The sequence below is a fragment of the Diadema setosum genome, chromosome 12 (assembly GCF_964275005.1).
Source record: "Diadema setosum chromosome 12, eeDiaSeto1, whole genome shotgun sequence".
Classification (NCBI taxonomy): domain Eukaryota; kingdom Metazoa; phylum Echinodermata; class Echinoidea; order Diadematoida; family Diadematidae; genus Diadema; species Diadema setosum.
In genome coordinates, this window is record NC_092696.1 from 22,233,022 (window position 1) to 22,248,916 (window position 15,895).

The 15,895-nt window shown below is 40.6% G+C and overlaps 2 protein-coding genes across 2 annotated transcripts; one reads left to right on the top strand and one right to left on the bottom strand.

Annotated features, from left to right (window-relative positions):
• On the bottom strand, nucleotides 1-13,677 carry LOC140235606 (protein ILRUN-like). The gene is made up of 6 exons (XM_072315610.1): nucleotides 13,379-13,677; nucleotides 7,087-7,247; nucleotides 6,438-6,635; nucleotides 5,409-5,564; nucleotides 4,146-4,267; nucleotides 1-1,108 (listed from the first exon to the last, which is right to left on the bottom strand). The coding sequence occupies exons 1-6, from the start codon at nucleotides 13,528-13,530 to the stop codon at nucleotides 827-829; spliced, it is 1,071 nt and encodes a 356-aa protein (XP_072171711.1). The 5' UTR covers nucleotides 13,531-13,677; the 3' UTR covers nucleotides 1-826.
• An 851-nt stretch (nucleotides 13,678-14,528) lies between these two features.
• On the top strand, nucleotides 14,529-15,895 carry LOC140235605 (reticulon-4-interacting protein 1, mitochondrial-like). The gene has a single exon (XM_072315609.1). It carries the CDS (start codon nucleotides 14,576-14,578, stop codon nucleotides 15,803-15,805), a length of 1,230 nt encoding a protein of 409 aa, XP_072171710.1. The 5' UTR covers nucleotides 14,529-14,575; the 3' UTR covers nucleotides 15,806-15,895.

Genomic DNA, 15,895 nt, shown 5'->3' on the forward strand with positions numbered 1-15,895 from the left:
ATACAAACCCCAGCAGCTTCAATGCATTACCCTTCCCTTAATTGCTCCTATGTATAAAAATATATTTTTCCTCTTTCTAGATTTTGTACCATAAAGCCCATCCACAGGTAGTCAGTCACAGAAAATGTTTCACCACTGTATTTTTCAAAAGGCTGCCTGACAAAATATTGTTCTTTTTTTTTTTTTCATTCTTCATTTATTCTTCCTTTCCCTCCCTTGTTTTCCAGCCCATCTTTTGTTCTTGTTTTTCACTGTGTTTACATTTTCCTCAATCTGCTGATGTTTCCACCACGTTTATGTGTTTGATTGCAACTTACTAACTTTTGCTTACTAAGTATACTCATAACCATACCCACCACAAGGAGACTTAAAACTATGGTGACAAATGATAATTAAAAAAAAAAAAAACACAGTTCCAGAGCCTACAAAACCTGTCTGCTACTCAAAGGCTCTGAATTGCAAAGTTAATGAAAGGAAAAAAAATGATAATAACTTGTTGGCAAACAAAACATTTGTCAGATGGTTGAGTACAGAAACAGGAAAACTTCGATATTCTTAAACACAGCAAGTGGTCATCCCCAACGCCACTGACCCTGGACACTGACAGTCTCTGGCTTTTTCAAAACTTGCGTTCATAATGATAACAATATATACGATAGAATATAGACTAAAATTTGCCCTTCAGTATTTATAGAAGTTTGGGGCCATTCATGAGTGTCATAGTGAACACTACAGACTTTCTCTTGCAGTGGGGGTAATAGGTCATAGGACACAATAAAGTTGCTATAAAAAAAAAAGAGAGAGAGAAAAAAAAATGTGATTTATGCTATAAGTCATCATCAGTCATTGTGTCTTCTTCCGTGCCGGCCCCGGGCCGGAGATTATGAAAGCTGTACTCTGATTGGCCGATGGCGGGACTGGCGACCTGCAGCGTGGAGAAGGAAGCGGTCGATTGGCTGGTGGGGAAGGCGGACTGGTGGTCGTCGAGGTGTGGCTGCTGGGGGTGGGGCCTGGCGGGGGGAAGCTGGTAGTCATGAAACACGGGCGGCAGACCGGGGTTGGACTCGTTGTGCGACGGACTGGGTGAGTTATGTACTTGAGTAGCGTGCTGCACAGAAGATAACAGGAAAAAAAGATGTACAGAGATACAGCTCCTAGGTAGAGACAGGAAATACTTAAAGTGTATCTGTACTCTAAAATTCGAATTGCAGAGATGTTAAAACACGTCCTTAGTATCCTACAGAAAGTTGTTGCTAATTACGAAAAGCTCCCATAACTGAGAAATATTCATTTTTGATATCTGTGCGCAACCACGTGTGCTGCATTAGTAGTCGGTTCGCAAAATAGTAGCCGTGCATAGCCCTTTGGTATTTGCTTGCCTCTGTCTGCAGACGTTCATAACTGAATACTTTCTATTCTATACTATCGGTATTGCCCTGCTTCCTGATACCCCTACACATATCACGTGAACCTTTGCGATGCCCGGATGCAATAGTAGTTGTATCCTTGTGTGCCTACAGTACATGTATAGTATGGTGCACATGTACATAATGCATGTAAAGCAAACACTGTGAAGCAAGCATACAATCAAACCTGTCTCAGCGGCCACCTGCTAATAGTGGCCACTGAAAAATCCCCAATACAAAATTGCTGTATTATAGACCCTTTATATAGCAGTCACCTGCCTACCGCAGCCAGTGGCCATTCATTTTGTATCCTGTGGTGAATATTATATCTAACTGCCTATAGCGGCCACAAAAATTTAGCTGAACCATTAAATAAGCCATGAATATGTTAGCTTTTACATTTATTGCATGAATTCTACCGAGTCCTATCAAAAGAACAGAAGTACGCTGAGAGAAAATTTAAAAGTAAGTCAATTGTACAAAAAAAATCCCCATATTACAGCTCCTTATGCAAACTTATTTGCTGTTTTTAAAGAATAACATGCGGTATTTTATGTTATATCATACAATGCAAGTGTTTAAATTCAAAATGGCCACCGACCTGTCTATAGTGGCCACTTTTGTCATTTCCCTTGGGTGGCCGCTATAGACAGGTTTGACTGTATATTATACACATAGCTTTTGTGCACTGTTAATTGTACATACCCACATGTTTGGTGAAGTTTTGACCGAAAACTCACAGAAAAAGTTGACAAAAACCATCATAAGGGTGCCTATCGGGTGCGTTGACTAATATTCCACCACTCTGTCACAATACGACCCCAAATTTTTTACATTTATGCTTTCCGATAGCAAACCAAAGTGCATGATATGGCACAAAATCATAGGACTAGGATCAAAACTTCTTTCATTTCACAGCAGCAAAACAGACTAATCACCGATATAAAGATACACACAACAACTTGAAAGAACTACTCTACTTTGAATTGTAAGGGGAAAGAATAGAGTGGCATTAAAGGACAAGTCCACCTTCATATACATGTGAATTGAGTGAATGTAGCAATATTTGTAGAACACATCAGTGAAAGTTTGGGGAAAATTGGACAATCCGTTCCAAAGTTACGAATTTTAAAGTATTTGCAGTCACTGCTGGATGAGAAGACTACTAGAGTTTATGATGTCGCATGCGTACAACGATATAATGAAAATATAAAGAGAATTTCACAAAATTTTACTTTCTGAAAAAAGCGCACATTTCCTGAACTCATCACTGACATATATTATGGATAACATTATTCCTCCATGCCTTCTGAAAGAGGGAAGTCAAGTGTTCTTGTATTATGCAAGAAAAGTGAAAATATCTTGAATTATCCTAATACTTTCTTTATATCATTGTACACATGTGACATCACAGGCTGTAGTAGTCTTCTCATCCAGCAGTGACGAGGCAGAAAGTTCAAAAATTCATAACTTTTAAACGGATTGTCCGATTTTCCTCAAGCACTTGCTGATGTGTTCTATTAATATTATTGCATTTACTCCATCCACATGTCTATGAAGGTGAACTTGTCCTTTAAAAGCAAGAGATTGTACCTAAAGAGGTATGAGAAATGACTATTTAAAAGTGAAGCGAAAAGTAAACAAATTTTTCTCCGCCCAGCAGTGTCGCGCCTTGCAATTTTGAGGGTGGCAAAACCAAGTATGGTACGGCCATACGGGAATCTGATTGCATGGATGCCCAGCCGCGCCCGGCCCATTGGGTCTCTCGAGTCGCTGCTGCGTCTGCATTGCAACACATGCTGCCACGCTGCTGATTGGACTGTGCCACTGCCTGTCAGCACCCAGCTGCATACGTACACATACATGCGTCTGCAAGATGGAAAAGTGATACCGGACATCAAAGTTTGTACAAAAAGTTATCGAACTACTGTAAAACATGATATATTCGCGGCATGAAATTTTCGCGAATTGGAGCAGACGGCATTTTTTGCGGCATGAAATTTTCACGAATTGCCACTGGCATTCAATGCATATAGTGTAGACAAGCACTTTCGCATGCATTTTAATTGCGCAAATCTTGGCGCTCGCAGAATTCGCGAAATTAAAATGCACACGAACATTCCTTGTTTTACAAATCACAGTATGCAACTAAATGTTAACGATAACGCTAGACAACTAGTCTTAGATCAAGGCACCTATGATTTTAGGCGATTGGGGACTGATTTTGTAATCTAATATCTCTGTAAAGGAGCAACATCACATTCTCGGATTTCTCTGAGAGATATAATCAATACAATGAACTACAATATCAAAAAATCAAATTTTTGGAGTACAGATACACTTTAACATGGTCATACACATTACTTGGGATACTGTAAAACCAGAAATATTCACAAATTGGAGCCGACAATCTCTCTTGCGGCCTCTCTATGACGTAGTGTGTTACGCGCACCCTTCTCATGTCAACACCTTTTGGCTTGGTACGCTTTTGGACCAGTTTGTGTTTGAGTGCTCTCTAGCATGGTATGATACTGTATACTTTTTGAACACATCAAGAAGTGGTCCACTTCTGGCATGGTAAGGTTACATGTGTGCTTTAGAAGAGCGCTTGAACATACCTTATGAGAGTTATTCTTTTAACTACACTGTAATGCAATAGAGCATCCCTACTTTCTCACGTTATATAATGCACAGCCTTCATGTTTGACCTATGACCTCTCCTCTTTTGGCAACACTCACCTGAAACAATGGGGGTCTGACGGGTGATGATAGATGAGAGTTGTGTTCCGGATTCCCCTGTGACTGAGTAGGGGTACCAAATGATAGCCGGTGTTCTGGACTCCCCTCCCTCAGAGTGGTATCTGCCGACAGAAGTATACACCTCGATAAGCCAGCTCATACAGTGTAGTTCCACTTTGCACATGAGCAGCAAAAAGGTTTCTCTCTTGCTAAGAGCAAAATACACTGAAGTGACATTATGAATGTGCTGCTTCATCTCGACACATAAGGAAAGGGACTGACCAAACTGCATAGAGAACAACACAGGCATAGTTTACAGGAAGTGCATTTAAAGGACAAGTTCACCGTAATAGACATGTGGGTTGAGTAAATGCGGCAATATTAGTAGAAAAATTCAATGAGAGTTTGTAGGAAAATCGGACAATCCGTCCAAAAGTTATGAATTTTTGAAGTTTCTGCTCAGTCACGACTGGATGAGAAGAATACTATAGCTTGTGATGTCACATGTGTACAACGATATAAAGAAAGTATAAAGAAAATTCAACATATTTTCACTTTTCTCGTTTAACAAAAGAACACTCGACTTCTCCTTTTCAGAAGGCAGGGGGAATAATTCTACCCATAACATACATCAGTGACAAGTTGAAGAAATGTGCACTTTATTCTAAAAGTAAAGTTTTGTGAAATTCTCTTTTTATTTTCCTTATATCGTTCTACACATGTGACATCATACACTATAGTTGTCTTCTCATCCAGCAGTGGTTGCACAGATATTTTAAAAATTCATAACGTTTGAACAGACTGTCGGAATTTCCCCAAACTTTTACTGATGTGTTCTACTAATATTGTTGCATTCACTCAATCCACATGTATTTGAAGGTGAACTTGTCCTTTAATACATGTTGTATATCCCCAAGTATGTAACAGGTAACACTATTGGTGAATTTTCCCTTGGCTACTTCGGCGCAAGTGACAATCTACTGAAGTACAACTTCTGTTGGCAATTAGCATTGGTCTTGAAAGGCAAACACTTCACTGCTGAGGTGGGTTTGTCTGGACATATGAAAGGCACAATTTCATTTCAGACTCTATCTGATAGACTGATGGAGAGAAAATGCCTGTGATCTGAGATATATGCTTGAGTTGGTTTCATAGCAATGGATGGCTATATGCCATTCCTCTACACTTTCAAGATGATGTCACTATTTGACCATCCCTTTTTAATGCATGATTTTACAAACAGTTCTGTACATGTCCACCTACCTTCAATTTTTGACGGTGAGCCAAATGGATTGGGCAGCATTCTATCTGTAGAGGGCGCAGTCTCTGTTTCCATTGCGCCCGTGCCCATTTGTGAAAGCTGCTGTGTGAGCCCCAACATGCCACCTTCTTTCACCTCTACGATGACCCATATCGTTTCTGCACGTTGGGAGAGAAATTGTGTGAGAAGAGAAGGCAATTCAAATGACATGCTTTAACATAATTTCAGGTACAGCGTACAATGTAGCAACACTTGCACTGTCTACACATCAATTAAACAATTTTATAGAACAGGTCGAGGAAATTCTGCGGTCTCATTGGTCGAGAGCCATGCATCAGTTTTTACTGCTTGCATGTTCTATAATCACTGTGATCACTGGCGATAGACACTGTAAACATGTCATCACACGCACATGTAGCCATGGATTTGCACACTTAGCAAGTGTTTGTGCATCTAGGAAGAGGTGGCTAGCTCTACATCCAGTAATAACAAGTAGCAAGAGTTTGTGCTCTTTGAATAGCAAGAGATGGCAAACCATGCAGCTAGCAAATTTTTCATGTACAGTGGACTCCCATTACAACAAAGTCCTGGGAACGGGCAGCTTTGTTTTGTTATAACTGAACAAATAAACAATAAAAATACATAGAGCGGATAATGTTGCAGCCTGAATTTTTATTTCCTTGGAACCGGAATTTTGTTATAACCGAGTTCGTTATAACGGGAGTGCACTGTATCTAGAAATCACTGATGTATGATTTGCATCTATGGCAAGCCAAAACGAAATGCATCCAGTAAATTTGCCAAGTGTTGGCAATTGTCAGAAATGCTACTAGAATTATCAATGGATTTCTAGCAAAAAATTGTCCATTGTTCTATAAAACAGATGATGCACTGGTCTTTCTGTATGCAAAGGTATCTGCGTCTTAACCCTTTTTAGCCATGGGCTTTGGAGAGTGCATACAAAGCTACATGGGGTTTTCTGAGGCCAACAGGCACTCATAACACACGAAGAGTTAAATGCCCCTTCTCACCTCCAAAGAAGGTCCCGTTCTGTGTACACATCCGCCACTGACCCTGGTAGAGGCCGCAGTGGGAGGGGCTCTGCATCCGGACACTGATGTCCATCTCGGAGTGACCCTCCAGCTGCTCCGTGGTCACCCGATCCAGCGGGCCCAGCTGGTGACCCTGGATGAAGCGTAAGCAGGACCCCATGGGCCACTGATCTGAACCTAGCAATTGGCAGAGGAAGATAAGGATAAGGCTAGACTACAAGTATGGACATTAAACATTTGAACAAACAAGCTGTGGCCCCTCATCACTGAAAGCATAGTTTGTGACCTTGAATAAACCCCACAGGCCACTGATCCAAACCTGAAGATGGCTAAAGGGAGACATGAATATAAGGCTAACTATAAACGCTATCAAAACATCTGAAACTACAAACTGTAGCCTCAGGAAGCTTGTATGAAACTTGAAAAGCTCCTTTCACACAAAGATGATGGGAGAAGGAGAAGAAAAAAAAAAGGCCAATAAAATGCATATAAATAAAACATGCTAAAAATAGACAGAAGACATCCCTATGCAAATTTTTCTGCACAAAATTTGAAGATAATAGCCAATGCTTTGTATCAAATTTGGGGTTTTAATAATATGCAGCGCTTGAGAAGCTGTGAACCTTACTTGGATTTCTGACTCTCCAGGTCTTGGTGAACTCTGTACAGGGTGGTACTGACTCTCCTTCGCCTATGGTGACATCCTGCACAAAGGTCATGGAGGGCAGTTTCTGGATCGGCATGTTAGCCTCGATGTCATAGTATGATCCTATGGCAGCTTGTAGATTCCTGCAGGTGTGAAAGTGAAGGAGAAGACATCTGCCTAAGACACTGCACATTATGACCAGAATTGGTACTCAGCAAAAAACACCCCCAATACTGGTGCACCCAAAAATATGAAACTTTTGCATAAATCATTTTCATGCTAGGTCAATTTCAACAGACTTCGCTTTTCTTTATAACTGGAGGATGATGTTATTCTTGTACTTTTTTTCTATCAACAGCAGAACTATTTCTTTTTCTGTCATTGACATTAGTCTCATGAGTGCTCAATCTGCGACAATTTCCACACTGCAAATATTTCATGTTTACAATGGAATGCTTAGTTGACCATCAATACAGAATAATGTTGCAGACGTGAATGTTTATCATAACCTTTCCTGTTCAGCTCAGAAGGCATACTGTATATTACATTGTAATATTCACATTCTATTCGCAATAGCTCCATTGCAAACAGAACCAACAAACACTGTAACATACCTGTATGTCCCTGACATGAATACGTTTCTAAACTGTTCTCATCTCTTTGAAAAGGAAATATCTATCAATGACAGATATTCTCTGACAGTGGATGGGTTGGCATCTGATAGAAAACAAAAATAATCTTTTTTTTTGGTGATGCCTTCAAACATGGAGCTCAGACTTTGATCTCTTGTTGATATTTGTCTGTCATAACCGCATGCACAAGAGTCCAAAGTCTGGACTGGAAAGCGGTGTGAGGCTACAGACCTGCATACAATTGTACATATACAGTTGTATAATGTACAATGTCACAATAGATTGGCTGGTTTATAAACAAACAGACAAAACACATACACTGTGGTGTACACACAATGATCTATGATCCTAATCTGTCTGTATTGTGTATCCAAAACATCCTTTCAGCTTTAGCTTTGCAGATTCAATGAAGGAGTTTTGAACACGTAGCTATCATAAAGCTCACAGTGTATTAAAAGCATTTTATAAGAGTTCTGTTTGTGTACATGTACATGTACAGTTGTACCGTACGTACACTGTACGTACACCATGTGTAGATAGTAATAAATTGGTATATATACATATATTGATATATAATGTATAATTTATGTTTGTACAGTAGGTCAGTTCTCATCAAACACATACAAGTACAACATGTACAAATGTCTGTGTACATTTTACAGATCTACAAAGGTACATTGTACATCCTGTACAGCAGCCTGGATCTAAGCCTTTTTCTGACTTAAGGCATGTTTGATTGAATTACAACTAGAAAAGCACTCTGAGTGCACAGACTTCTGCCAAAATCAGCGGATTTCCACCACTTCTTCCAGAGAGCCCAGTGCATAGTGATGCCTACTCACTATTCAATGTACATGCATGCTGAAAATTGCCCAATTTCCTATTAAAGCCTATTGTTAAGTCATCAGCTTCCAGCTACACGGTGCCTCGCCAAGCAGAAGACGCGCTTTACAGCGGGTATGCAAACCTGTTTATGTTTGCTAGGTCTATACTCTTCCTGTCTCCATAAATAAACCTTCCAGGAGACAATGCAATTTTGCATTTTCGCAATTTAAGTTACTTTGCAATAGCTTTTTGAAATGGTTTTAGCTGCACTAGTTACAGTGTACTCTACAAATTGTAGATATACACGCAGCTTTGACTTCCATCATTCAAGTTCATTGACCCTATTTGCCTAACGTTAACGTTAAAGACATAAGATAAATCCTTCCAAAAATTCCTAAAAATTCTTGGACCACTATCAAAATTTTCATCTGTTCCTTGAGACAATAGTCCTAGGTTATCTAGCATTAACTTTTCCTGCAAGTTTCATCCAAAAATTCCAACTCCGTTCATAATTTTTTAGGGTTAATTTGCACACAAACAAACAAACCATGCAACGGCAATGCAGGCAAAAACACAACCACCTTGCTTGTTCAATGAAGGTACACTTAAATTTACACTCTCTGTAGTCTGACGTCTGTGGTTACGCCTTCATAGAATCATTCATAGACATAGGGATGGTAAATTTTGGGGTCGGGCTAACTCGGCCCACGGGACATCTCGTCCCACCCGTCGAAGGTGGGCCGAGTTGTCCCACCCGTTGGTATCGGTAGTGATCGTGAGCGCTTGTTTGTGTTTGAGTTTATTTTGTCTTTATGACGTCTTTTCTAACCGTAATTTTTATGGAATTGTGTTCAGTGGTTTCTTTAAATAATATATTCCAACTTTGGGGGGATACAACGACGTAAAAATGAAATTTCAGACGTTTTTATCGCGGTTTGCGATCCCCATAGGCGCACGTTCATTTCTGCGCGGTGGGCTAACTCGGCCCACTAAGTTTTAGTTACATTTTGTCAAAAAATCTCCGTTAAACTATCAATTTTATCATGTATGAAGGTGTATTCATGTTACCTTCAACTAATTTCATCTTCGAGGGAGTTTAATTTTGCGCACGTTTGGTGAAATGTTTGATATTTGTTCGCATGATTTCATCTTTGCCGTATCCGCACCCCACTGGTCTCGCCACTGCAGCTCGCTCACACACACAGTGGCAGAGCTGAGCTAGCAACGCCATGCCCACTCGGCGAGTGGCGAGCGGCAGAGAGAGCAGCCGGCCACTCCGTATAGTACGGTAGTTGAAATTTTTTGCTGCACTTCCAACTTTTCTATATTATGTGAAATCAATTTATGTAGCAGTTCGTTCGATGTGAACTACATGAAGGTCATATGCATTTGATTTTGTAGGTTAATAATTCACAAAACTATTCCTAAGCTCTACCCAGCTCAGTTTAACTGTTAGTTGTTTTTTGTTGTTGTTGTTGCTGATTTTATATAATAGATCTGCGTTCCAGTCAAGTAATTTCTGTCCAAAAAATGTTACTTTTTTTTTCTCAGTAAAAACAAACTCCTTCCCACTTTTCTATATCATATGAAATCAAATTATGCAGCAGATCATTCGATGTGAACTACATGAAGGTCATATGCATTTGATTTTGTAGGTTGATAATTCACAAAACTAAGCTCTACCCAGCTCAGTTAACTGTTAAATAGTTTGTTTTTGTTTGTTGTTGTTGGGTGTTTTTTTTTTGTTGTTGCTGATTTTATATTATTTACAAGTTATCTCTGTCCAATAGATGTTACTTTTTTTTCTCTATAAAGACAAGCAAAAGTCAAAGGGGTGGGTCTGGGCATTAACTAATAAATTGTTTGATATCCAGTGGTCAGTTATTTGACCTGTAGATATGAATGGTTTGGTTGAATGGTTGATATCATGAAACCGGTAAAGAAATGTAGTGCTTGCTAGATTGGCCTTGTTCATAATTATACCTTTTTGTGTACTTTCAAAAATAAAAAGGAGTTGTTTTTGTTTGATGACATTGACATTTTTGCCATGGGAATCCTTACCCTAATTCAAGAGAAAAATCCTCTGCCACCTGTACCTGCACGATAATGGCCAACTGTCAAGTTCTTTTTCTTTTTCTTTTTTGTAGTCTTATTTTTATATGTATACAGTATATCTCTCTCCCTCTTGCTATGCTATGTATACTGTGATGATCTATTGGACCAAACTTGGACTTCATATCTTAATTTTTTTCATGCCTTAGCCCTATTATTGTTTATATGTGTTAATCTTTTAAATTTCTATTTATTTGTACAAATTAAGGCTGATTTTAAAATTCTCAAATCCTTGCTTGTCCTGCACTCATACTGTTGAATTCATGCACACTTTTTTATTTTATTTTTTTTTAAATTAACAAGCAGCAAAGATGAATAGCTTTTCAAATGGTCTTCCTTCTCAACGGTACTCAAAGTGTTACATGATTTGCAGTCATGCGGGGTCACAAAAAAAAAAATGCAACATGGACTGGTAGGCATTGGCAAGGTCATGCATATCATAATCTCTCATCTTCCTTCACAAAAGAATCTGTTGTTTTGTGGCCATTGCATCTACTTTCGACTGTTGCCCTGCCCTTGATTACAATATACTGCTCTTTCCAAGACTGCAAGATCGCAGCAAATTTTGAATAATATCACTGTGAGCATATCAAGTATGTTTGTTTGTTGTTGTTTTTTTGTGGTAATTTTAATATCTATTATTTTCTCTCTATTTTTTTTCTTGAATAACAGAACATTCTCATTTGACTTGAAATAATACTTTCATTTTCAATTATCACATTACCAAGTATCATCACTGTACAAAGCTTTCTTTCCACAACTGAATTGTAAAGTTCTGTATTTTGTTATGATTCTTCATCGTCTGGCTCTATAATCACCTATATACTGCCAATATTTCTGCTTCCTTTCCCCGTCTCTCTTTCTCTCTTCCATCAACCCACTCTTTTCTTATGCGTGATGAATGTGTTTGTCAAATTAGATTTGATTTGAAACACTGACTTCATGTGAATTGCACACCAGTATTTGTTTTTTTTTTTTTTCCGAATACATACATTTACATAGAACTAGTGTGTGCATATCTACACTGATGTACATATAAGTACACAAATTTGATATCTTTAATGAGAAAAAAGTCTCTAGTGCTGTACTATAAATTACAAAACATATGTGATAAAAACATCATTTTAGAGTAATCACACTTCATTATCAGTGAATAGTGTGCATTCATAAAATGTGAATTGAATTCCAACACATTTTATAGGAAATTACTCACGCGAGAAAATTGGGAAGTGCAGCAATGACGCCTTTTCCTCCAATTTCAACCACCCGCCCGTATCCGTATCGACTTTTACGGAGTGGCCGGCTGCTCTCTCTGCCGTTTGCCTCGCCGAGTGGGCATGGCGCTGCTAGCTCAGCTCTGCCACTGTGTGTGTGAGCGTGCTGCAGTGGCGAGACCAGTGCGGTGCGGATACGGCAAAGATGAAATCATGCGAACAAATATCAAACATTTCACCAAACTTGCGCAAACTTAAACTCCCTCGAAGATGAAATTAGTTGAAGGTACCCTGAATACACCTTCATACAATGTACATGATAAAATTGATAGTTTAACAGAGATTTTTTTACAAAACGTAACTAAAACTTAGTGGGCCGAGTTAGCCCACCGCGCAGAAATGAACGTGCGCCTATGGGGATCGCAAACCGCGATAAAAACGTCTGAAATTTCATTTTTACGTCGTTGTATCCCCCAAAAGTTGGAAAATATTATTTAAAGGCATAATTTACCATTTGCAGATGAAAGCATTAGTGCTATAAAATAGTTCTAAAATGTGAGTTAGGGATAGAAACAACCACTGTCAAAGTTTGAATCCGTATAATCGATGTTAAGTGTTGTTAAATACACAAAATGTGAACAATAGTTATAATAAAAAATTTTCCAGACTAAACCGTATACAGTTACGGTTTATTGAGAAAAACCCTGATATCTCCTTATATTTTAGGTTTTATTGCAAATATTTCATATGGTAGGATGTTTTATGATACAACAGACCTACACATATGCATCAAATATGATATCTTGAAAATTTTTGAAATCACTGCTCCCAAAGGCAAAGGTAAACTGGACCTTTAAAGAAACCACTGAACACAATTCCATAAAAATTACGGTTAGAAAAGACGTCATAAAGACAAAATAAACTCAAACACAGACAAGCGCTCACGATCACTATCGATACCAACGGGTGGGACAACTCGGCCCACCTTCGACGGGTGGGACGAGTTGTCCTGTGGGCCGAGTTAGCCCGGATCCGTAAATTTTAAGGCCATTGCGTTGTAATATCCGATCAACAAGGATCGAGGCGCGAGGTACAATGTAGTCCCCAAGTTCTATTTTACATACTTATAGCAATAGTCTCTTTTAGATCTACTATGGTGAAAATACATGTAAATTAAGTAGACTAGGGGATGTACAACAGTGACTACAGTCTACAGGCCAAGCAGACCAGTGGCAGTGCAGTGGTAAATTTACTTCTACACGAGTGCAATGTAATGCGACATACATGTATTTTACACACAAACGCACGACAAGGGTACGTCCGGGCGGGCGCAAGGCCACGGGGCCCGGGGTCGGGCATTTAAATCGCTCGTATCGCGTATCTACTACAAACTTTCGAACATTGCAGTTCATGTTTACACACAGAATGTACGACCAACAGTTCAAAGGTCTATCATCATTCCTTCGTTTTGTCACATAGGTTCATACTCACCAATTATTCATGTCTAGAAAGAATGCACATGTTGCCGGATTGATATTATTTCCGGACAGTTTTTGAAATTCGTTGATCAAAACATCACGATCCGTCGTCCCCATACTGCTGAATTTCGACATCAAATCTTGATCTAAGTCCACGTCCATCATGGTAGCTTTTATTCTGGGTAATCTAGCATACGAAGAAAATATCAATTCTCTGAAACGTTAAATGATGCCTCAATCGATAGATTAGCCTTCCATTCTCTCCCAAACCATGACTTCTGAAAAACAAAATGTCAAACGCAGGTCTCGAAACTTTCATACACCATTGATGTTGTGCTGCAATACCGTATAGCTAGCTAGTATAGCTAGCTCTGAGCGAGATATTCGTTCTTGTGTGTAATCATCATACGCGTAGCAGTACAGCAGCGGTCAGCGCTTCACCAACGCCAAAGTTGGACGTGTATTCGCGAGCACACTCCCACTTTGACCTCATGACGTCACGAAGGAACCTTCCCATCATGCACTTGGCTCTACATGCGTGCACGTGCAATAACTGTGCGTGCGTGCATCCTTTCGATTCTCTCGCAGCCGGGGAGAACTCTCTGAACATACACAGAACTCTGTGGGTTCTGTGGGTACGTACAGTACGTACGTACGTACAGTACGCACACATATAGCTCGTACTCGCAGCCTACCGAGCTAGCCGCTGTTACCTGTGGTGACTTCTGCCTAATTCTCCAGTAATCGGTAGGTAATCTACCCGTAGCAATACGCATTTTGGTTTCCCAGTATATCTCTAGAAAGATAAACAACCTTCCTACATTTTTCATCAAAAATTCAGGCGGAAATATTAAGTCTGCATGCACGACCTCGCCTCTCATCGAGTGTGTCGCAACCTTCGTTATTGAACGGACTTGCCAGATGACCAATCGCCGAAGCTGTCGGCCCAGTGTTCAGGTATTCTGCGTCTCTGTCAGACACACACGCGGTAGCAGACTACACACAGCTAGTACAGTAGCCAGTACGTAACTACACTAGCTGCTAGAGTAGAGAGAATAGCGCCTCCGCTGCTGCATGCACGAGCGAGAGAAACAGTGGCATTCTTATCTATAGAAGACGACAAGAGATACAGTACTACGGTCGCTAGAGCTCCACCAGTTGGGTATAATCTTCATTGTGAATTTCAACAGGCAGGGCCAGGCAAATCACAATGAATCATATTATAGGAAGATGTATCGTTTTTTCTGGGACGAACGTGATGAGGCAATTTTCGAAGGCAAATTTGTCACCATTATTTCTCCATGATGGACTTCGCGCCCTTTCAACTTCAACCAACTCTGCAAGAAAAATGCTAGCATGGCAAGTTGAAAGCTATGGTGGACCAGACAGTGTGAAACTTGTTGAGACACCAGTACCAATCATCAAAAAACCGAACCAAGTCTTGATTGAAGTTTATGCAACAAGCATCAACCCACTGGACATCCGCATGCGGGGAGGGTACGGAGCAGCCCTCATGAACCGTGCACGCGGTGTAACTACCGCGGGAGACGAACTGCCGCTAACCCTAGGACGTGATTGCTCGGGTGTCATCGTCGATAAGGGCCAGGGGGTCAAAAATTTTGAAGTTGGAGAAGAAGTATGGGCTGCCATAGCTGGACCGGACCAAGGTGCACATGCCAAGTATGCTCTTGTGAACAGCAACGCACTGTCGCCAAAGCCAAAGAATCTCTCACACACTGAGGCAGCATCTATCCCATATGTAGCCATCACAACGTGGAGTGGCATCTATGCTGTTGCAAAATTCCGGCCTGAGACTGCCCCGGACAAGCGGGTTCTGATTCTGGGCGGCTCTGGTGGTGTGGGCACGTTTGCAATCCAGCTAATGAAAGCCTGGGGTTGTCATGTCACCACTACTTGCAGCGCGGCTGCCATGGACTTTGTGGCCACCTTTAATCCAGACAACATGGTTGACTACAACAAAAACCCTGCATCGGAGCTTCAAAGACTAGGACCCTTTGACTTGATCTTCGACACAGTCGGCGGCGACACAGAGTCTTATGCCATGCCGAGCCTTGGTAAGCGCTCACACTACATCACACTCATCACCCCTTTCTTGAGAATGATAGATGAGCAAGGAGCACTCCGAGGGAGTCTCTCTGCCAGCTGGGCCCTGTTCAGCAAGGCCAGGCAGGCAAACAACTACGGTGGGAAATACAGGTGGTCCTTCGCTACGCCGAACACGTACGCGCTGTCAGAGGTGGCAAAGCTAGCCGAGGAGGGACTGATCAAACCCACCGTGGAGAGGGTGTTCCCATTTGAGGACATGCCCGCCGCGTTTGCCAATGTCGAGACCCGCAGTGCTCGCGGGAAGACAGTAGTGAATGTGAAGGGGGAAGTGGAGGCGGAAGTGCCAAAGACAGCAGATTTTTATATGTCATAAGCAAATTTGATACGGATGGACGCTTTCAATCATGTATGCAGGGTGCTACATATAACCTTTTTTTTTTACCACTTGCCTGATCGGGCAAGC